The sequence below is a fragment of the Pipistrellus kuhlii genome, unplaced genomic scaffold (genome assembly GCF_014108245.1).
Source record: "Pipistrellus kuhlii isolate mPipKuh1 unplaced genomic scaffold, mPipKuh1.p scaffold_m20_p_56, whole genome shotgun sequence".
Lineage (NCBI taxonomy): Eukaryota > Metazoa > Chordata > Mammalia > Chiroptera > Vespertilionidae > Pipistrellus > Pipistrellus kuhlii.
The window spans coordinates 1,165,773-1,186,471 of record NW_023425558.1 but is presented as its reverse complement, the minus strand read 5'-3'; the positions used below and the strand labels follow the sequence as shown (position 1 = coordinate 1,186,471).

The 20,699-nt window shown below is 69.5% G+C and overlaps 1 protein-coding gene across 1 annotated transcript; it reads right to left on the bottom strand.

The window, feature by feature from the left end:
• Positions 1 to 929: 929 nt before the first annotated feature.
• Positions 930 to 19,793, bottom strand: GRK2 (G protein-coupled receptor kinase 2). Its single transcript, XM_045573831.1, has 22 exons — positions 19,776 to 19,793; positions 19,581 to 19,736; positions 10,116 to 10,192; positions 7,614 to 7,687; positions 7,419 to 7,520; positions 7,248 to 7,322; positions 7,094 to 7,155; positions 6,401 to 6,452; positions 6,138 to 6,229; positions 5,754 to 5,853; positions 5,291 to 5,369; positions 4,877 to 5,007; positions 4,556 to 4,650; positions 4,333 to 4,440; positions 4,086 to 4,152; positions 3,745 to 3,845; positions 3,231 to 3,297; positions 3,055 to 3,150; positions 2,695 to 2,857; positions 2,439 to 2,575; positions 2,238 to 2,351; positions 930 to 2,153 (listed from the first exon to the last, which is right to left on the bottom strand). The coding sequence occupies exons 2-22, from the start codon at positions 19,691 to 19,693 to the stop codon at positions 1,989 to 1,991; spliced, it is 2,070 nt and encodes a 689-aa protein (XP_045429787.1). The 5' UTR covers positions 19,694 to 19,736; positions 19,776 to 19,793; the 3' UTR covers positions 930 to 1,988.
• Between the last annotated feature and the right edge of the window lie 906 nt (positions 19,794 to 20,699).

Genomic DNA, 20,699 nt, shown 5'->3' with positions numbered 1-20,699 from the left:
CCCCCATTACTGATGGGCCATGTTCTTCCCCTCGGGCCTGTTTGCATCTCTTCCAGACTCCACCATGGCCATCATGGTACCACTGCCCCGGGTCTGCCCTAAGCCGCCTCCCTGCTCCATCCTCTGCCTCCCTCCCCTCATCCCGCCTGGGGCCATCGGTGGCGGGTCCTGCAGCCGCTCCCAGTGCCCAGCCATCCCAGCCCATCCAAGCTCAGACCCACGTCCATCTTCGTCCTGTGGCCACTAAGTGCGCGCTGGGCTCTGAGCCAGGCTGAGCCTGGCATTCAGGGCCTCCCAGCCTGGCTCCTTCCCACAGTGCTCCTGCCAGCTGGAGCCACTCCCGACTGCCCGGCCCAGCCCTGGTCAGAAACACCCGCCTCCCACCCCGTACTGAGGCCCAGCTCAGAGGCCTTTTTCAGGCCCCAGCCTCCAACCCAGCAGCCTTCCCTCGCCACCTGCCGAGCTGTGCTTGGGTCCTGTGCCCCTCAGCCCTGCCCAGCAGAACCTTCCAGGGGTGGACAGCAACAGACCTCACCCACGGGCCTGTGGGCCGGGCTGGGGAAGAGCCTCTGGGGAGTCCCTCAGGCCTCAGGCTGCTGCTCGGGGCGCAGCACAGGCCAGAGGGCGGGCCCAGGGCCCGGAGGCTCACTGTGGCCGAGGGCAGAGGTGCTTGTCTGCCCCGGACGCTGCCCTCAGCACTGTGCCTGCGGCTGGAGTGTCAGTCAGTCCAAGGTGACACCCAGAGGTGAAACTCGGGTACCTCCTCCTGCTCCCCCAGTGGTGGATGGGCCAGGGGAGGGCGTGGGCCTGGGCAGGCTGGCCCTGGATGCCTGCCCATGGTGGCGGAGGGGGCAGGCACCACCACGACCCTCTGCCTAAGGGCGGCTGCAAACGATCACGGGGCAAAAAAGAGTCTGACACGGCCGAGGTCAGGCACCATTTTTTTATAAAAACGCATAATCTCATTTTCTCACTTTAAAATCACATTCAAAAACTGGCAAAGAAACGCCCCAGGGAGTGAGCAGGAGGGAGGGGAAGGTGAGCCGACCCAGCCGCTGGGGGAGGACGTGGCACCACACAGGGCAGCGCGATTGGCACGGGGGCATGCGGCGGGTGGGGGCGCCCATGGGGAGTGGGACGGGGCTGGGGCTGGACAGCCCACGGGCACACTGACGACCCCAGGGTGGCGAGGCTGGTCCAACCGGCCCCTCTTGCTGTGCAGCCCCCCGCCCCCCGCCCCGGCTGGCCCCGTGGCCCTGGGCAGAGTGATGGCGAGGGCGAGGCCCGATGAGGACAGGGGCCTGGGGGACCTCAGGCCCGGCGAGGCCAGCGTGGCACAGCCCACAGCTGCCTTTCCGTGGTCCTTGAGCCTGCGGCTCGGGTGGGAGAGTGGGGCTGGGGTGACAGCAGCAGCACCTGCTGCCAGCGCCACCGTCCTGGCCAAGCCCGTGCCCAGGGAAGGGGGGGAGGAGGCAGCAGTGACACGGGGACTCCCCCACGTGAGGGGGCAGGAGTCCAGGTCACCGTGGGCGGCGCTGGGCCAGGGAGACCACGGGGCCCTCTCACCACGGCGGGGCGGACCGAGCGGGGCCGTCTCTGCGGCAGGAGGGCCGGAGCGGGAGGACTCGGGCGGCATTCCGCGCTGTGGCCGCCCTGCGCGGAGGACGCTGCCACCCACTGCCGCTGGCACAGAGCGCAGCCCAGAGCCTGCGGGGGCGCCACCCGGGAAGGGCGGGCCGGGGGCCGCTCTCCCTGCACAGGAAGACGCGGGCAGCGGGACCCCTGGGCTCCAGGGGGACGGAGGCTGGACAGCGGCTGGGTTGGTGGCAGCAGGAGCCAAGGCAAGCGGGCCCCTCCCCGGGGGCTGGGCCACAGGAAGTCACAATAATTACAAAATAAAACCTTTTCCGCTTGGCGGGAAAACAAATAATAAAAGTTCGACAAAATAAATTAGAGGTTTATAAAAGGCGGCGGGGGGGGGGGGGGGGTCAGAGGCCGTTGGCGCTGCCGCGCTGCACCAGCGGCACCTTGCTCAGCTCCACCACAGGCGAGCGCGCCTTGTTCTTCATCTTGGGCACCCGCTGCACCAGCTGCTGCGCCTCGCGGTAGGCGTCCCGCAGCTCCTTCTTCCACTGCACCAGCTCCGGGTCGCTCTGCGCACGCCGGGCCGTCAGGGGGGCGGCGCCCCGCGGCCCCCGCCCCCACGCAGCCCCGCCCCCGGCCCGCACCCCACTCACGTCGCACTGCAGCACGAACTGTTTGCCGCCGCGGATCTTGAGGAGGAGGCACTTCCGCTCCTTGATCTGCGTCTCCTCCACCGACTGGATCTCCTCCATGGTCAGCAGGCTCTGCTGCAGGCGGGAGGGCCGGGAGGGGCGGTGAGGGGACAGGACGGGCCCTCCCACCCCGATCCCCGGCCCCGGCCCGGCCCTCCTTACCGGGGCCTCGCCCTCGCCCCGCCACTCCAGCCGGTTGGGGAACAGGTAGAAGTACCGCCGCTGCCACTGTGTCAGGAAGGGGTTGCCCATCTTGGACATGTAGCCGTGCATGATGCAGTCCTTGCCCAGGGCGTAGTCTGCGAGAGAGAGAATCCTGGTGCGGCCGCTCCGGCGGTGGCCCTGGCTGGTTCCTGCAGCCCACGCCTCCCTCCTCTCTCCTGCGGGCAGTGGGCACCCGCGGCAGCCCCACCCTCACCTTCCTCATGGCCCAGCTGCTTGTTCTTGGTCTTCTTGCGGGTCTCCAGCCGGTCCGTCTCGGCGTTGATGGTGTCGAAGACGGTCTCCGCCACCTCCTGCTGCCACCGCTCGGAGATGGTGAGCGGGAAGTTGCGGTAGAGCTCCTGGTCGCTGTCCAGTAACTGCCCCCGGGGACGAGGCAGGGGTGTCCGTCACCCTGGGCGTGCCCACCCCGAGGGACCGGGGCACGTGGGCTGGTCCACCCGCAGGGACAGGGGAGGGAGCCAGAGGGAGCACAGGGCCGGCCAAGGCCTCACGGGGGCAGAGAAGGGACGCGGAGGCCCGGGCAGCTCCGGTCCGGCCAGGCCAGGCCCCGCACCTTGATTCCTTTCGTGTCCTCCTCATCGAAGGAGCCGATGTCGAAGGCGTCGGCGGCGTTCACCTCCCCTCGGGGGGGGATCAGCGGGGGCGGGTACTGTGGCGGAACAAGGGCGAATCAGCACGGGCAGGGCCTGCAGGGCCCCCCGCCCGGCCCCCGCCCGGCCCCCGCTGTACCTTCTGCAGGAAGACCATCTGCCAGTCCAGCGAGTGGAAGAAGGGGCTCTCCTTCACCTCCTGGGCCCTGTGGGAGACGCCGGGCACCGGGCTGCGGCAGCCGCTTTCTGCCTGCGACCTTGGCCAAGTTCCCTAAACCTGAGCCGTTTCCTCATCTCTCGCGGGGAGAGCAGAGTTCCCACGTCTCGCAGGGTGGTTGTAAGTTTTAATATCATAAATCTTGCAACATCATGCCTGGCACTTAGTAAATGTTTAATAAACATAAAAAGCTGCTGTCATCATCATCATCTGATATCGCCGTCTTTGTTACCAGGGCCCTCCGGAAGCCGGTCGCCAGCCAGCTCCGGCCGGCTCGGCTGGCTGTGCCCGGCTCCTGTGAGCTCCTCAGAGGGGCCGGTTCCAGGGAGGGGCACAGCCCGGTCCGCAGGCGGCACGGGCACAGGCCCAGCAGCCACTGCGGAGGCCTGGACCCCGCAGCAAGCCGGGTGCTCAGGGCCTTGCTGGGAGCACTCACCCTCGGCCCAGGCAGCCCAGTCTCCGGTGGACGTCCCTCTGCAGCAGCCCCTCCAGCAAGGAGCGGAGCTCCGGGGAGAAGGAGTCGGGCAGCTCCACGGCCTGCGGGGAGAGCCCGTCAGCAGCGCCCAGGAGAGCGAGAAACGGGCCCTGCTCCCTCACTGCCCCACCCTGGCGGGCATGTCTGCTCTGACAACGCAGGGCAGGAGGCCAGAGTGGGGATGAGTGGCCCAAGGTCATTGCCGGTGAGAACCAGGAGTCCGTGACCCTGATACCATCGACTCCAACCCCGCTGTGGCCCATGGACTCCACCCAGCACCCGGGGCCGAACCCCACACGCACCATTGTCAACGTCATGCGGTCGATCTCATGCTTGTCTTTGGTCTTGTGCTGCCGGAAGGGACTGTGCCTGGGCGGGAAAGGACAAAGTCACAGAACGGAATGGGGAAACTGAGGCAGGTAGGATCCCTGGTCCTCCTCCAAAGCCAGGACGATGCCATACCTCACACCCAGGTAGCTGTGGGCTCCTCCCCCAGCTCCTGCCTGGCTCTGTCTGGCCCCGCCCACCCACGCGGGACGCCCCACTCACCCCCGCAGCAGCTTGAAGAGCATGCAGCCCAGGGAGAACCAGTCCGCGCTGCTGTCGTAGGCCACGCCCTTCTGCAGCACCTCGGGGGCCATGTACCCGTGGGTGCCCCTGTGGGCGCAGGGCCGTGAGCGGGTTGGGCGGAGGGTCCGGGGAGGGCGGGCGTGTGGGCGGGCGGGAGGGCGTGTGGGCGGGAGGGCGTGTGGGCGGGCGGGCGGGCACTCACACGCTGGCGTGGGGCTTCTTCTTGGAGAAGTCGCAGGCCAGGCCCAGGTCCGAGATGCGCACATGACCGTGCTCGTCCAGCAGGATGTTGGCGGGCTGCGGGGAGGCCGTGAGCTGCCCCGGCAGCTCAGGCAGGCCCGCCGGCAAGGCGCCAGCTGGCCGCTGCCTTCCCTCCAAAGGGCTGTGGGCGTCCGGGGACCAGGCCCCGGGCAGGGTCTTCGCCCCCCCCCCCCCCCCCCCCGTCACAGTCTGAACCCAGAAAAGGGCGCCCCGGGGCGGGGCGGGGCGGGCGCCGAGGGGAGGGGAGGCCGGCCGGGCTCACCTTCAGGTCCCGGTAGACCACGAAGCGGCTGTGCATGTGCTCCAGGCCCAGGATGATCTCGGCCGCGTAGAAGCGCATGTCGGCCTCGGAGAAGACGCCGTGCTGGGACAGGTGGTAGTGCAGGTCGCCGCCTGCGGAGGGAGGGGTGCTCAGCTCCGGCCCGCCCCCTGCCCCCCACCTCCCCACCCCCGCGCACAGGCCACCCCGGCCCCGCCCCCTGCCCCCGCGCACGGCCGCCCCGCTCACCGCCCCCTGCCCCCCCCCTCGCGCACGGCCGACCCGCTCACCGCCCCCTGCCCCCCTGCCCAGGCCGCCCCGGCCCCGCCCCCTGATACCCTCTCCCCCCCCCTGTCCCCCTGCACAGGCCGCCCCGCTCACCGCCCCCTGCCCCCCTGCCCAGGCCGCCCCGCTCACCGTTCATGAGGTCCAGGATGAAGCTGAGCTTGTCTGGCGTGTGGAACGCGTAGGACATGCAGACGATGAACGGGCAGTCCTGGGAGGAGAGGGACGGGGGTCAGCGGGAGCCGCCCGGAGGCCCAGAGCCCCGGCTGCTCGGGGCCACCCGCTGGCGCCCGCTCACCCCCGCCCCCGGCGCCCGCCCGCCCCCGGCACCCGCCCGCCCGGTGCCCGCCCGCCCGGCGCCCGCTCACCCCGGTGCCCGCTCACCCCGGTGCCCGCCCGCCCGGTGCCCGCTCACCCCGGTGCCCGCCCGCCTGGCGCCCGCCCGCCCGGCGCCCGCTCACCCCGGCGCCCGCCCGCCCGGTGCCCGCTCACCCCGGTGCCCGCCCGCCCGGCGCCCGCCCGCCCGGCGCCCGCTCACCCCGGCGCCCGCCCGCCCGGCGCCCGCCCGCCCGGCGCCCGCCCGGTGCCCGCTCACCCCGGTGCTGACGAGGGACAGCATGATGCGCTCGTTCAGGGCCAGCGTCTCCCCCTGCTTCATCTTGATGCGCTTCTTGTCCAGACACTTCATGGCGTACCTGCGGGCCGGCAGGGTCACCCAGGGGCGCTGTGTGCGGAGCCAGGCTGCTCTGGCCCAGGGGCGGGGCGGGGGTCCTCAGAGCCCTTTTGGGGAACTCTGGGCACCCCAATACGCTTATGACACACAGACAGAGGGGCCAGAGGAAGTGCTGGTGGGCTGGAGGCTCAGGGTGTAAGAATGGGGAGAGACGGGGCGTGGAGTGACGAGCAAGCATCTGTCCCGGGCAGAGACCTGGCTCTCCCGTGGGCACCCAGGGGCCCTCCCTCCCCTCAGGGAGCTCACATCTTGCCCGTGTCGGCCTTCCGGCACCCGTAGACCTCGCCGAAGCCGCCGCGGCCGATGATGCGGTGCACGCTGAAGTCATTCATGGTCAGCTGCAGGGCCACGGCCTGTCACTGCGGCTGCTGGCCCAGCCGCGGCCACCCTCACTGCCCGCCTGCCGGAGCCACCCGTGGGGACCCTGACGCGCCCACAGCCACACCCGAGGCTGGCAGACTCCCCGGCCAAGCCCCGCGGCCCAGCCCCACACCCACCCGCCCACTCACGTGAATGTTGAGCTCCACATTCTTCCACTGGCAGAACCGAGTGAATTTATCGCTGTAAGAGAAGGACCTGGGCTCAGGCAAACTCAGATCCATGGGATGAGCCTACCCCACCCACTGCCGCTCCCGGGGGTCCCAGCCTCAGGGTCCTCTCCTGGAACGGCCCAGGAATAGCACCCGCACGCCGGCCTGTGTGGGCCTGGCCACCCGCACCAGGCTCCCGCGCGCTCAGAGGTGAGAACGGTCTCCAGCCTGAGACTTCCTGCCGACAGACCCGAGGGTGCCCGTGCCTCCAGGACACGGCACTCACTCCCCTCCCGGAGGCCCCGCATGGCCACGCCTCACCTCAGGCCGAGATCCGCCTGCAGTCCCCCCTCCCCCCACCAGGTGGGTGCTCGCCATGAGGGCGGGCTGGGCAGTGTGTCCTCTAGTGTCCACCCGAACCCCCCCATGCTTCTCAGCCCGGGCGGGCCCAGCAGGCGCCAACAGTCCGTGGGAGGGAAGGTCCCTGGAGAAGGACCTGGGCCGGGCTTGGGGCTGAGTGTGGGCAGGCAGTGACCTGGCCTGCCTAACCTCTGAGGAGTCAGGCACCCCTGCCTGGGGCCTAAAGTGGCTGGCTTCTCCCCTCGCCACCCACCCACTCAGGACAGCCCTGCCTCCCTCTGCTCCTCTCCGCTCCTGCGTGCGCCCGCTCACCTCTCAATGAACTTCTGGAACACATCCCCCCGGAGGTTCTGACAGATCTCCTCGATGTACGGCTAAGGGAGGAAGGCAGAGGTTGGCGAGGTGCCAGGGTGGGAGCTGATCCGCTCCCTGGCCGGGCGGGCGGGAGCGTGGGCACATCACACACCTGGAAGAGATCCGGAGGCACCTGCCTCTTCGCCAGGTGGCCCTGGACATGCTCGGTGGCGCTTTTGGAGAAGGGCTGGGAAGACAGAGGCGGCGTGAACGCCCCGCGGGCAGGAGACCTCCTCCCTCCGGCGCCCAGGGCGCTCCGGCCGCGGGCAGTGCGGGCACTCACGTGCGAGCAGGCCAGCAGCTCCTTCATGATGTAGGTGTCGAAGATCTCCCGGCTGCAGGCCAGCCGCTCCTCCTCCGTCTCCAGCTTCTCGTATTTCCTGATCTGGAGGACAAGATGCCGGGTGACCTTCGGCCCAGGGAGCCCGGAGGCACCGGGCATCTGGTGAACTCGGCAAAAGCAGCGCGGCCGGCTCACCTCCTCGTAGAACTCCACCAGGGGCCTGGCCTCCTCCAGGTGCTTCAGGCAGAAGTCTCGGAAGAGCAGGTACCCTGCAAGCAAGGTCAGGTCACACTGAGCCACCCCGTCTCGGAGGCCCTCCCACCGCGAGGGTGGTGTGGGCTTGGGCTTCCTGGGCAGAACAGGGCAAGGAGGTGGCAGAGGCGGTCTCTGCCAGGCCGTGGCTGGGCAAGGCGGCCTTGAAGGCTGCAGCCAATGGCAGAGTCTTGGATTCGGGGTCAGGGCGTCTGCAGGTCCGCCCTCTCAGGATCTCCTCCTCAGATGGCGCCGGCACGCTGGTGAGGCACAGGCCGGGGCTGGCTCTGGCACCTGGGTGCCTGCCCTCTCACTGCCGTCCAGGGACCTGCACCTCCTCCCACAGTGTGACCCCGCCCCGGGCAGCTGTGGCCGCGCAGTGAGGTTCGCCAGCGCCGTGCATGGGGGGGCAAGCTGCCTCTCAGGGCCACCTGCTCCCCTAAACTATAGCCCCGTCAGCCGCTGACTCACAGCAGCTGAGACACAGCACACAGGGAGGGAGGTCCACCTGGGGAAACTGAGGCTCAGGAGGTGTGTCAGGCAGGCCTGAGAGGCAGGTTGGGGAGTCGGGCTGAAGGGCAGGGGCCCCTGGGGGCAGAGGTGAGAGGGGCGATGGCAAGGACTCCCAGGAGGCCCCGGACAGGCCAGGTCTCACCCTCCCAGCGAGCAGGGGCCCGAGGCCTGGCTCAGAGCACCCTGAGGGCGAAGGAGGAGGAGGCGTGGCCCCTGCACCCTCCGAGCATCGTGCCCTTGGGAGTCTTCCCTGCTTCTTGGGGGCTCTGCCCCCCTCCCGCCCAGGCACCTCTTCCAGAGCGGGCAGACGCACTTCCTGCCGGGGGCCTGGCCCTCCAGTGTCATGCCCCTGAACAACTCGGGGGCTTTCACTGGCACTATCACCTCCGGTCCCCCCACAGGCAGGGCTCCTGCGTTGTAGGTCCCGGGTGAGGACACCGGCGGGCTCAGAGAGGTAAAGCAACGTGCCCAAGGTCACACAGCACAGGCCAGGGTACCCCAGCCACGTGGTTCCCCTCGGGCTGGCTCCCTCCTGACCTCAAAGCCTGATCCCACCAGCCAGGCCACTCCCACCTCAGAGCTGAGGTCCTGTCCTCCGAAGCCCCATCCGAGCTGAGTGACGAGCCTGCGGCCCCGAGGCCAGGGCCCCCTCAGATACAGCCCCGGCGGGGAGGAAGGACCAGCCCCGAGGCCAGGCCCCCTCAGACTCAGCCCCGGCGGGGAGGGAGGAGGACCGGCGGGGAGGAAGGGGGACCGGCCCCGAGGCCAGGGCCCCTCAGACTCAGCCCCGGCGGGGAGGAAGGAGGACGGGGAGGGAGGAGGACCAGCCCCAAGGCCAGGCCCCCTCAGACTCAGCCCTGGCGGGGAGGAAGGACCAGCCCCGAGGCCAGGCCCCCTCAGACACAGCCCCGGCGGGGAGGGAGGAGGACGGGGAGGGAGGAGGACGGGGAGGGAGGAGGACGGGGAGGGAGGAGGACCGGCCCCGAGGCCAGGCCCCCTCAGACTCAGCCCCGGCGGGGAGGGAGGAGGACGGGGAGGGAGGAGGACGGGGAGGGAGGAGGACCGGCCCCGAGGCCAGGCCCCCTCAGACACAGTCCCGGCGGGGAGGGAGGAGGACGGGGAGGGAGGAGGACGGGGAGGGAGGAGGACCGGCCCCGAGGCCAGGGCCCCTCAGACACAGCCCCGGCGGGGAGGGAGGAGGACGGAGAGGGAGGAGGACCGGCCCCGAGGCCAGGCCCCCTCAGACACAGCCCCGGCGGGGAGGGAGGACCAGCCCCGAGGCCAGGGCCCCTCAGACACAGCCCCGGCGGGGAGGGAGGAGGATGGGGAGGGAGGAGGACGGGGAGGGAGGAGGACGGGGAGGGAGGAGGACGGGGAGGGAGGAGGACCGGGGAGGGAGTTGGACGGGGAGGGAGGAGGACCGGCCCCGAGGCCAGGCCCCCTCAGACACAGCCCCGGCGGGGAGGGAGGAGGACGGGGAGGGAGGAGGACCGGCCCCGAGGCCAGGGCCCCTCAGACTCAGCCCCGGCGGGGAGGGAGGAGGACCAGGCCGGCAGGTTGCTCACAAAGAGGGCCATGGGGGCGGGGTGGGCCGACCACAGCGAGGCAGGCGCCTCAGGAAGAGCCCCGCCCCTTCCTGTCAGCGCTACCAACTGCCCGGAGCAGCTGTGCCTGCGCCAAGGGGAAGCTGCAACTCGCAAAAACAAAAACCCCAAAGGAGGAACTTCCCCCGGGGCCCTGAAGACTGGGGCCCCCACCCTCCACAGGGCTCTGGGCCGACAGCCAGGGCCGGGGCACAGCGGGTCAGCTCTGCTGACACCCAGGGGCTCCCGGGCCCTGCCCCAGGGGAGGGCGGCCAAGCCCGGCGCCAGCCTCGGCCTTTTGTCCCCACACCCCGTCCCCAGGCTGGCGGGGCCCCGGTCCCCGACTCACCCAGCTTCTGGGAGAAGATCTTGTCGAAGGTCACCTCGCCCCGGTCCTCCAGGTACTTCTGCATGACGCTGCGGATGCTGGAAGACAGAAGGCCGGTGACCGGGGCCCCGGACGCCGTCAGCAGGGGGCACTGCGGTGGGCATCACTGCTCCCTCTGAAGGTCACACCAGAGGGACCGGAAGCCTGGGCCTGCCCCCCAAGGCTCTGTCCCCCAAAGCCGGGCCTGCCCCCCAAGGCTCTGTCCCCCAAAGCCGGGGTGGCCAGAGGAGGCTGCTGAGAAGCTGGGTCCCAGCACTGCTTTGTGCTGGCTCTGGGGTCTTGGCACTAGCAGCAGATGGTGGCCTGTCCCCACCATGGCACGCACACCACTCAGCCACAGAGAACCAGCAGTGACACACGGACTCGTTACAATATGAGGGGCTTGAAAGCATCCCGCTAAGTGACAAAAGATAATCCTAAAAGACCTCGCTGTACGACTCCATTTACATGGAATGCCAAGAGCAGACAGACCCACGGAGACAGAAAGCAGATTATGGCTGCCAGGGTCTGGGGAAAGGAAGGGGGTGACGGGACTGTCCTGGAGTTAGGTAGCGGGGAGGGTTGCACAACATAGTGAATGCACTAAAACCCACTCAACTGTACTCTTTGAAATGATAAATTTTTAAAATATTTTTATAGCCGAAACCGGTTTGGCTCAGTGGTAGAGCGTCAGTCTGTGGACTGAAAGGCCCCGGGTTCGATTCCGGTCAAGGGCATGTACATTGGTTGCGGGCACATCCCCGCTAGGGGGTGTGCAAGAAGCAGCTGGTCGATGTTTCTCTCTCATCGATGTTTCTAGCTCTCAATCTCTCTCCCTTCCTCTCTGTAAAAAATCAATAAAAATATATTTAAAAATATATTTTATTGATTTTTAGAGAGAGGAAGGGAGGAGAGAAACATAGACTGGAGAGGGAAGCATCGATCAGCTGCCTCTTGCACCCTGCCACCAGGGACGGAGCCTGCACCCGCCCTGTGCCCCGACTCGAACGGAACCAGCGACCTTTAGGTGCACAGGATGATGGCCAACCGACTGGCCGGGGCTAAAATTATGTCATTTGAATTATATCTCAGTTTTTTAAAATGGTTAAAAAGAGAAAAAGCCCAGCCTCAGTCCCCATGTCCCTGACGCCTGTCCCTGGGCTGCAGCAGGGAGGGGTGGCCGCTCTGACGCCGAAGCCAGCCCCACGCTCCGCCCGCTCCTCTCACCCCCACGTCCAGCGCAGTCTGGGGCAGCGCCGCCCACTATGCTTCAGGCCGCAGACACGCCATCCGTCCCCCCCACCCCCCACCCCGGGCCACCTGCAGCCGGTCCCTGCAGCCTGCCCGTCACGGCGGCCGCTGGTCACGGCCGGTCCGCACCGGCCCAGGATCCCAGGAGCACGCTGGCTGCCCACCCTGAGGGCCATGCTGGCGGTCACACCTGAGGCCAGGCAAGGGCGTGTGGCCCTGAGGGTCGGTGGGCCACCAGCAGGCGGCTAACAGAGACCCCGGGCAAGGACGTGGCCATAGCCTCCGGGAAGGCAGGCGCCACGCACGCTTCCAGGACACAGCCCGGTCCGGTGGGTGCCATTAGGGTGACAAAGCCGGAGGGGGACCGGCCGGCTCCAGGAGACGCAGACTGGGAAGAGTGCTCCAGGCCAGCGATCGGCAAACTGCGGCTCGAGAGCCACATGCGGCTCTGTTGACTGGTGAGTTTGCCGACCGCTGCTCTGGGCCTTGGGGACAGGCTGTGGCGAAGGCGGAACTTCGGTGGGTCCCTCTGCGCAAACAGGATGTGAGCAGGTGTGAGGCCCAGGGCGGTGGGCGGGCGGAGGAGACACCGGGGAAGGCCAGGCAGGGTGAGCGCCAAGGACCCTCCGGCAGCTCGGCCAGGGCAGGAGTGCGCGGGCGCCGCTGGGGCCCGGCGGGCGGGAGAGGGAAAGGAACGGGGTGAGAGGCGGCTCAGGCTGGCGGAGGGTGGGAGAGGGTTGACAAGGCCTTGTTGACATCCTCCTTTGACAGCCTCTGGGCCTGGGCTCGAGGGAAGGGGGCTCCTGCCCTTGTCCACTCCGCGTGTTCCCTCTGAGATGGTCCGGGCGGAAGCCCCGGGCCCAGCCTTCCTCGGCCTTGGCTCATGGTCAGTCCACTCAGGGGAAAGTCTCGAGAGAGCACGGGGGCCGCGGAGCCTGGAGCCTCCGTTCAGACTCTGGGACGCGGGGTGGGGTGGGGGTGGCGGTGGGGGTGCTGGGCCGAGGGCAGCCTGGGCCGAGGGCAGACACCCGAGGGTGTCTCCCGGGAGAGGGACCGGGAGGGCGGGCGCTCATTCCCTGCCCTGCACCCCATTCCTGTGCTGGGGTGAGAGAGCAGCTGGGGGAGAACGAGTGGAGCAGATGTCCCTCCCGCTTGGAGTGGACACTGAGACGGCGGCCAGGCTGCCCGGGTGAGTGTCCGGACAGGGGACGCGGACGGCGCACAGCCTGTCTGAGTGACCCCAACGGGGCTCCTGCGATGGCCACCGGGAAGCCCCGAGCCCCAGCTCCCGTTATGAGAACCAGCGAGCCTGGTGCTGGCTCCGTGAGGGAGGCCACGGGAATGCCCCCGGGAGCCGTGCTGCCACGTACGGACGGCCCCGCAGGGCAGCTGGGAACGGACACCGGGCCCCGGGTCCCCCTCGGAGGGCCGCCCGCCGGCTCCGAGCCGCCCTCCCCGGAGCCCGCACGAGGCCGCGGCATTCTTCCCGGCCCACACTCTTCACTTTCTTCCTTAAAAAGAAAATGTTTCCTGAACAAAACAAACACGGCCCCAACCAAGCGCAAGGTCACGCTCGGGCAGAGCCTCGAACGGCAGCCCCGGAGCGACAGCGTGCGGCTTCCTGTCCGCCCCGGGCCGCCAGGAGCTGGCAGGTCACAGCGTGCCAGGGGCCACTCCGCCGGGCGGCACGCACGGGCGGGCACAGGGCCGCGATGGCCTCGGGCGGGCCACCTCTGTGACGCTGGAGGAGGCAGCATTCCTGCCCCTGCCCAGCCAACAGCCAATGCCCAGGGGCATGTGGCCCCACATCCACCGGGGCTGTCCAGTGCCCGCCTCCGTCCTGCAGCGTCTCCCCGAGGCTGCCCTCCCCGGAGCCAGGCCAAGCCACCACTTCACCCACCAGGTTCCTCATTTGTGAAATGCGGATGTCAACAAAACGCCGACCTGCCGCCACAGCTGGCCATCGAATACGCCGGAGGCCCCGGAGGCCCCGGAGGCTGCTGGTCCAGTTCGCCCGCAGGGCACACGCCTGGCCACAGGCTCCATCTCCAGTGGGGGAGGGGGTTCAGGGGGCAGCCCATCCTGTTTCTCTCTCAAAAGTAACAAAAATACAAATAAACAAATGGCTGCTACAGCCGCACCTCCTCTGGGCTGTGGCCACAGCTGCACCTTGCTGTGTTCTGGGGCCTGCGGCCGTGGCAGGCCTCCTGACGGGCGAGCCTGGCAGGAGCCGGGGGCAGGACGTGGCTGCCACACCACTCTGCTGGCAGATCAGCCTCGCTCACCGGCGCTGCTCAGCCTGGGGCCTCGGGCAGACCCCAGCACCTGCCCTGCCCACGTATCGGGGGCCCCTCAGCACGAGGCCCGCCCCCGTGGCAGGGGGTGCTGGCCTGGTGCGTGGCACTGCCACCTGCAGCCAGGGCTGCCCACACCGGCCCCAGCTGCTCCAGGAGCAGGTCCAGCTCACACGGCATGAGGGGGCGGGCGGAGGGGAGCACTTCCTCCCTCAGCCCAGAGCCAGGGTTGGGGTGACAGAACAGCAGGCGGGGAGGGATGAGAACTTCCGGAACCTTCTGGCAGCACGTGGCCCACAGGAAGCGCAGAGGCCCTGGCTCTGGGGCGCAGTGGCCCGGCAGGCTGGTCTGGACCCTCATCAGGGCCACGGCGGTGGCTTCCGTGGACGGGGCGGGCCAGCAGGGGTCAGAGCAAACACAGGCTGATGGCGAGGAAGTCGGGGCTGAAGGCAGCGGAGCAGAGTCCCACCCGCGTTAGTGGCAAGAGAACCTCCAGCCCTCTCTGAGGAAGGGGCTCCCACCAGCGGAGCCCCCTAACCTCTGTGCAGGGTCTCGGGGGACCCTGGCTCCTGACCTGGTTGCCTCGCTGCCAGTGGCTGCAGGCAGCAGCAGCCTGTCCCCTGGGCACCCACCAGGCTGACTGGCACCTGGCAGGCCACGGACCGTAGCTCCTGTGCCCTGAGTGACGGGGGGACAATGCAAGCTGGCACGGGGCCGGGGCCTGGCAGGCCCATGCAGCCACACCGGAACGGCCTGGGAGGTGACAGTTAACCAGCCGCAGGCGGCGGCGAAGGCGCTCCCCGGTGGCACTTCCAGGAAACCTGGCACCGCGGTGGCAGCGGCAGGAGCGGTCCCCTGGGGCTTCTTATTAATATTTCTCAACGGCTCTCCCGCGGGCTGGCAATGGCCTCGGAGACCGAGGACGGGGCGCATACGGGGCGGGAAGACCGACTGAACCGGCCAGCTGCCAGGGGAGGGAGAAGGATGCCCGCCGGGCACCTCACACCAGCCCGCTGCCATGTCTGCAGCGGCCCAGGCCCCTGTGGGATGTCACCCCACGTCCCGGCTTCCACACAGATACGACACGAGCACCACGCCCTGCCATCCCCCCATCGCGTCAGGACGCGGCCAGAACACACTCCCGGGCGCTGCGCCCCGAGGTGCCCGGGGGCTGTCCCGCTGCCGAGCCTCCGTGCGAAAGGCAGCAATACCCTGAGCGGCGCCATCTGTGAGGAGGGAGCGGCCACGGGAGAGGGGCAGGTGTGGTGGGGGCTGTGCAGCCCCCGAAGACTGGGTTCGTGGCCTGTTTGGTCCCGGGGGAGCTCCGTGTCCAGGAAGCCCTGGCCGTCTGCAGGCGGGCCGGGCCTGCGGGGGGAGGACCCGCATCCGAGCTGCTGGGAACTCGCCGCAGGAACCGATGGTGCATTCACAGGAGGCATTACTCCTGGGCGGACGGAGCCCAGCCCGTGGCTCCTGTCCCCCGATTCCTGGGTAAACAGGCAGCGAGCAACGTGGTGGCAGACATGTGAAAGCCAGCGATCGGGAGAGGAGGACAGATGGGGAAAGACAGGCCAGGGACCCATTCCCGGGGCCCAGGGCTCCGGAGCCCGGAGGGAGGGACTGCCACTGGAGTGGAAAGTTCTGGAGGAGGAAGAGAGGCCGGGGGGAGGGAGGGGGGGGCAGAGGAGGGAGGAGGAGGGGAGAAGCCCTTCCCGCACCCCATCCCCCACAAATCGGGGCAGGAAGTTCTGGAGGCTGAGAGCGGTGGGTCCGGGAGACAGGGAAGCCGGGAGAAGGACAGGAAGAAGGAAATCCACGGTGGGGGAGGGACCAGGAAGGAGCCGGGAAAACGGGCTGAGAGAGGCGCCGGCTCGGACAGCCTCCTGCAGGGAGGACAGGGCACCTCGGGGAGGACAGGTCCAGGGAGGACAGGCACCTCCGGGAGGACAGGTCTGGGGAGGACAGGTCCGGGGAGGACAGGTCCGGGAGGACAGCCTCCTGCAGGGAGGACAGGCTCCTCAGGGAGGACAGGTCCGGGGAGGACAGGTCCGGGGAGGACAGGCACCTCCGGGAGGACAGGCACCCCGGGGAGGACAGGTCCGGGGAGGACAGGCACCTCGGGGAGGACAGGCACCCCGGGGAGGACAGCCTCCTGCAGGGAGGACAGGCACCCCGGGGAGGACAGGTCCGGGGAGGACAGGCACCTCGGGGAGGACAGGCACCTCCGGGAGGACAGCCTCCTGCAGGGAGGACAGGCACCTCCGGGGAGGACACCTCCGGGAGGACACCTCGGGGAGGACAGGTCCGGGGAGGGCAGGTCCGGGGAGGACACCTCGGGGAAGACAGGCACCTTGGGGAGGACAGGCACCTCGGGGACGGCCGAGACGGGCTGCTCGGCAGGAGCCCGGAGATTAATTACAGAGGCCTCCATGGTCACATTAAGCAAATGGCAGTAATTACAGCTGCTGCGGCCGCTGGAGAGGGCGCAGGGCTCCTCCGGAGAGAGGAGCAGGCCCGGACCCTGAAAGGTCGCTGGCAGGCGCGGAGGCAGGCCGGCCGGGAGGAGGGCTGGGCCGGGCCTCCTCTCCACACAAGGCCAGTCCTTCAGTGAGGAAGAGAAGACACGGGTCTGCTTCCCTGGCTTCTACAGGGGCCGAGGGGAGGCCCTGTGCCAGCTCCAAGCGGCCTGTGCCCAAAGGCTCGGCCCCAGCCCTGGGGAGCCGGAGCTGTGACGACAGACCCCGTGCCCAGCCAAGCCCAGCCTGGCACCGGCCGCAGGGAGCCCGCCCGAGGGGAGCACTCCACTGGCACCTCGTCCTGGGCGGAGGCAGGCCTTTCCCCCGGACCCTGACCTGTGTGTGTGACCCCAGACATGGCTGCCTGCTCCAGGCACCAGCTTTGCCAGGGCAGCGGCTGGGGAGGGCCGGGCCGGGTGAACCGGGACGGCTGCGGTGCCGGGGGCTCCTGGAGCAGGGGTGCGGCTGGGTGAGAGCAGAGCTGCAGAGGGGTGCACGGAGGAACCCCAGCGGGGAGGAGGAGCACGTGGGAGCCCCGGGGCCTGAGTTCAGGCTCCAGCTCCCCCCTCCGAGTCTCAGTTGCTCCAACTATGCAATGGGAGACTCCCAGAACGCCCAGCGATCCTAAAGGAGAACGTGGGGCACAGAGCCCTGCACACTGGGAGCTGCCAGGCAGACCCAGCGGTAATGGCCTTCCCGCGCAGGGCATCTGGCCGCGGTGTGGGGAGGAAGCAGGAGCGGAGGCCTGGCTCAGCCCGTCACTGCTGAGCGCCTCTGGTCCATCTCACAGATGTGGGCAGCCTGCCTGGCAGCGTGACCCTGGACAAGAACCCAGGACCCCCGGCTCCCGGGCGCCTGCGGTCTGCCCACAGCGCACACCATCCCGGTGCTGGACACGGCGCTGGGCTCAGCGCCTGTGCAGCTACTCCACACGAGGTGCGGCCTCGTCAACCTCACATTTTGGTTCTTGGATCAATTAAGATGACAGATGTCAAAATAAATAATAAATTATTGTCATTTCCACCATCATCCCTGTCGCCGCCAGCCCCACCACAGACGGCAAAGGGGCCGGGGAAAGGGGACGCGCGTCTCCGGTGCTGACACCTGCAGAGCCCACCCAAGGTGGGGCCCCGTGGGGAGCAGTGCATTCTGGGGAGAGGTTACCCCAAGAGAGCATTCCAGAAAAGGCCCGCCTCGCCATTTGCACAACTCCGACCCCCGCGGGAGGGTCTGGGGTCTTGGCCCCGAGGAGGGCCGTTGCAAGCCGCAGAGGCCGACTCCCCGTTTCCTCCCCCGGGGCTGTGTCATTTCTGAACTCCTTTCTGTTCTAACTGTCACTGCTCCCCGGACGGCCCTGGCTGACAGTCAGGCTGGTTCCTGTTTTGAGAAATCTGATTGCACATGGCTAGAAAAAAGGGCCCTAACGGCCTTTCCACACTGCCGACCCATTTTCCTCTCCCAGGCCCGGAGTTCAGTCAATCCGAAACCCCTTCAGCGAGGGGGCCCTGGGGAGGCCGCCGGGGGCTGCAGCCTGCACCCCGGGCAGCGCTCGGCCCCGCTTCTCAGGCTCAGGGCACTGCAGGCACAACCTGCTGCTCACCGTCCCCACGGCTCACCGTCCACACGCTCACCGTCCCCACGGCTCACCGTCCCCACGCTCACCGTCCACACGCTCACCGTCCCCACAGCTCACCGTCCCCACGGCTCACCGTCCCCACGGCTCACCGTCCCCACGCTCACCGTCCCCACGCTCACCGTCCCCACGGCTCACCGTCCCCACGGCTCACCGTCCCCACGGCTCACCGTCCCCACGGCTCACCGTCCACACGCTCACCGTCCCCACGGCTCACCGTCCCCACGGCTCACCGTCCACACGCTCACCGTCCACACGCTCACTGTCCCCACGGCTCACCGTCCCCACGGCTCACCGTCCACACGGCTCACCGTCCACACAGCACAGATGAGAAAACCGAGCCCCCATGCCAGACGGTCTTGCCCAAAGTCACAGGACAACACCAGGCAGCCAGGACGGGCCCAGGCTCCGGGGCGGGCAGTCCCCCGTGCCCCCTCTCCCAGGCAGGAGGGAGGCGGTGCTGAGACCGGCCTTGCTGGGTAACTGGAGGAACGGTCGTGGGCACCAGCTCTCTCAGATCCAGAGCGGCCAGGCCGGCCAGTGGGAGAAATGGAACCGGAGCCGGAAGCCCTGAGCGGGTGGCGGGCACCACCCTGGATTACCTGGGACGCCAGGCGGGCACTCAGCCTCCCCACCTGTTCCGCGGGGCCAACACCACACCCGCCCTCCCTGCCCCTGGGTGGCCACGGGCTCAAACAATGAAAACAAAACAAAACAAAAACACTCTAGAAACCATGAAGCCTCATCCTGGTGCTCTGTGCCCACCCTCACCACAGCAAACTTTGGTGCCAGGTGCGCCGTGGCAGGGCCCCGGGGAGGAGGGCAGGGGGACGGGGCGCACCACACCCTGCTCCCCGCCACCCGACCCCACAGGGACCCCTGGACGGCGGGGAGACAGACTCCGGCCTCCCCCAGACCTCACACCTCACATGGGGGGGGGCCCTAAGGGGACAGAGGGACCCTAAGGGGACAGGGGGGCCCTAAGGGGACAGGGGGGCCCTAAGGGGACAGGGGGGCCCTAAGGGGACAGGGGGGCCCTAAGGGGACAGGGGGGATCCTAAGGGGACAGGGGGGATCCTAAGGGGACAGGGGGGCCCTAAGGGGACAGGGGGGCCCTAAGGGGATAGGGGGCCCTAAGGGGACGGGGGGATCCTAAGGGGACGAGGTGACCCTAAGGGGACAGGGGGACCACAAGGGCCGGGAGCGGAGGCGGAGACCGGGGAGACGGGCCGGTGGGCGGCAGAGGGCCGGGTCCCAGGCGGCCAGGCGGCCGCGGAGGCGGAGGAGGGGCCGGAGGGGCCCAGGCGCCGCCGGGGGAGGATGGAGGGGGCCGGGCTCCGGGGAGAAGGCAGAGCCGCGGGCGGGGAGGCCGCGGGCCCGGGTTCCGGGGCGCGGGGCCGGGCTCAGGGGCGCGGGGCCGGGCTCAGGGGCGCGGGGCCGGGCTCAGGGGCGCGGGCCCGGGGCCGGGGGCCGGGTTCGGGGCCGGGGCCGGGGCCGGGGGCCGGGCTCAGGGGCGCGGGGCCGGGCTCAGGGGCGCGGGGCCGGGCTCAGGGGCGCGGGGCCGGGCTCAGGGGCGCGGGCCCGGGGCCGGGGGCCGGGTTCGGGGCCGGGGCCGGGGCCGGGGGCCGGGCTCAGGGCCGGGGCCGGGTTCCGGGGGCCGGGTTCGGGGCCGGGGCCGGGCTCCGGGTTCGGGCCCGGGTTCGGGGCCGGGTTCGGGGCCGGGTTCGGGGCCGGGGCCGGGCCGGCCGCTCACCTGGGCTCGGGCAGCAGGATCTTCTTGCTGGCGCGCGCGGCCGGCGTGGCCTTGCTCTTCTCCATGGCCATCAGGTAGCTCACGTCCGCCAGCACCGCCTCCAGGTCCGCCATCTTGGCGGCGGCGGCCTCCGCTCCGCGCCCTCCGCTCGGCGCCCTCCGTCCCCGCGCCCGCCCGCCCGCCCGCCCGCCCCGCGCCCGGCTCCGCGCCCGGCTCCGCGGCCGCTCACACGCGGCGCCGCCCCATGGCCGCCGCCGCCCGGACGCAGGGCCGCCGCCCCGCCCGCCGCCCGCCGCCCGGCGCCACCTGCCGGCCGCGCCCCGCGTGACCCTCCCGGCCCTCCGAGCGGCGGCGCGGCACCCGGACCGGACCCGGACCCGGACCCCGACCCGGACCCCCACCCCGACCCGGACCCGGACCCCGACCCCGACCCGGACCCGGACCCGGACCGGACCCCGACCCGGACCCGGACCCGACCGGACCCGGACCGGACCCCGACCCGGACCCGGACCTGGACCCCGACCCCGACCCGGAGCCTGACCCGAACCCCGACACGGACCTGGACCCGGACCCGGACCCCGACCCGGACCCGGACCCGGACCCGGACCCGGACCCGGACCCGGACCCGGACCCGGAGCGGACCGGGGAGAACGCCGCACCCGCACCCTGGCGCCCAGTCCGGCCTCCGGCGGCTCCCGGACTCGGCCAGACCGCGTCCCGCCCAGACCGGCACCAGAACACGGTCCCGAGGACAAAGCCCATGGCCTGACACCAGACCTGGAGGACACTGTGACTCGAGCCTCCGAGCGGACGCCAGACCAGGACCTCGGACCCAGACCCAGACCTCAGAATCTCACCTTGACCTTGGGTCACAAGCCTGGGTCCCTCACCGCCCTGACTGCCCCCGGACCCGGCCCCAGCAGGACCCCGCGGCTAGATTTTGGATCGTGATCGCATTTCACATTGGTTGCTTGACCCAACCTGATTCCAACCCCAAAACCAGACCACGCTCATGACCCTAAACCTTGAACTTGGGGGCAGAGCCCAGACTGGGTCTTGGACCATCAACACCAAACTAGGGTCCTAGGCCCAACACCAAGAAAGCTGGACACAAACCCA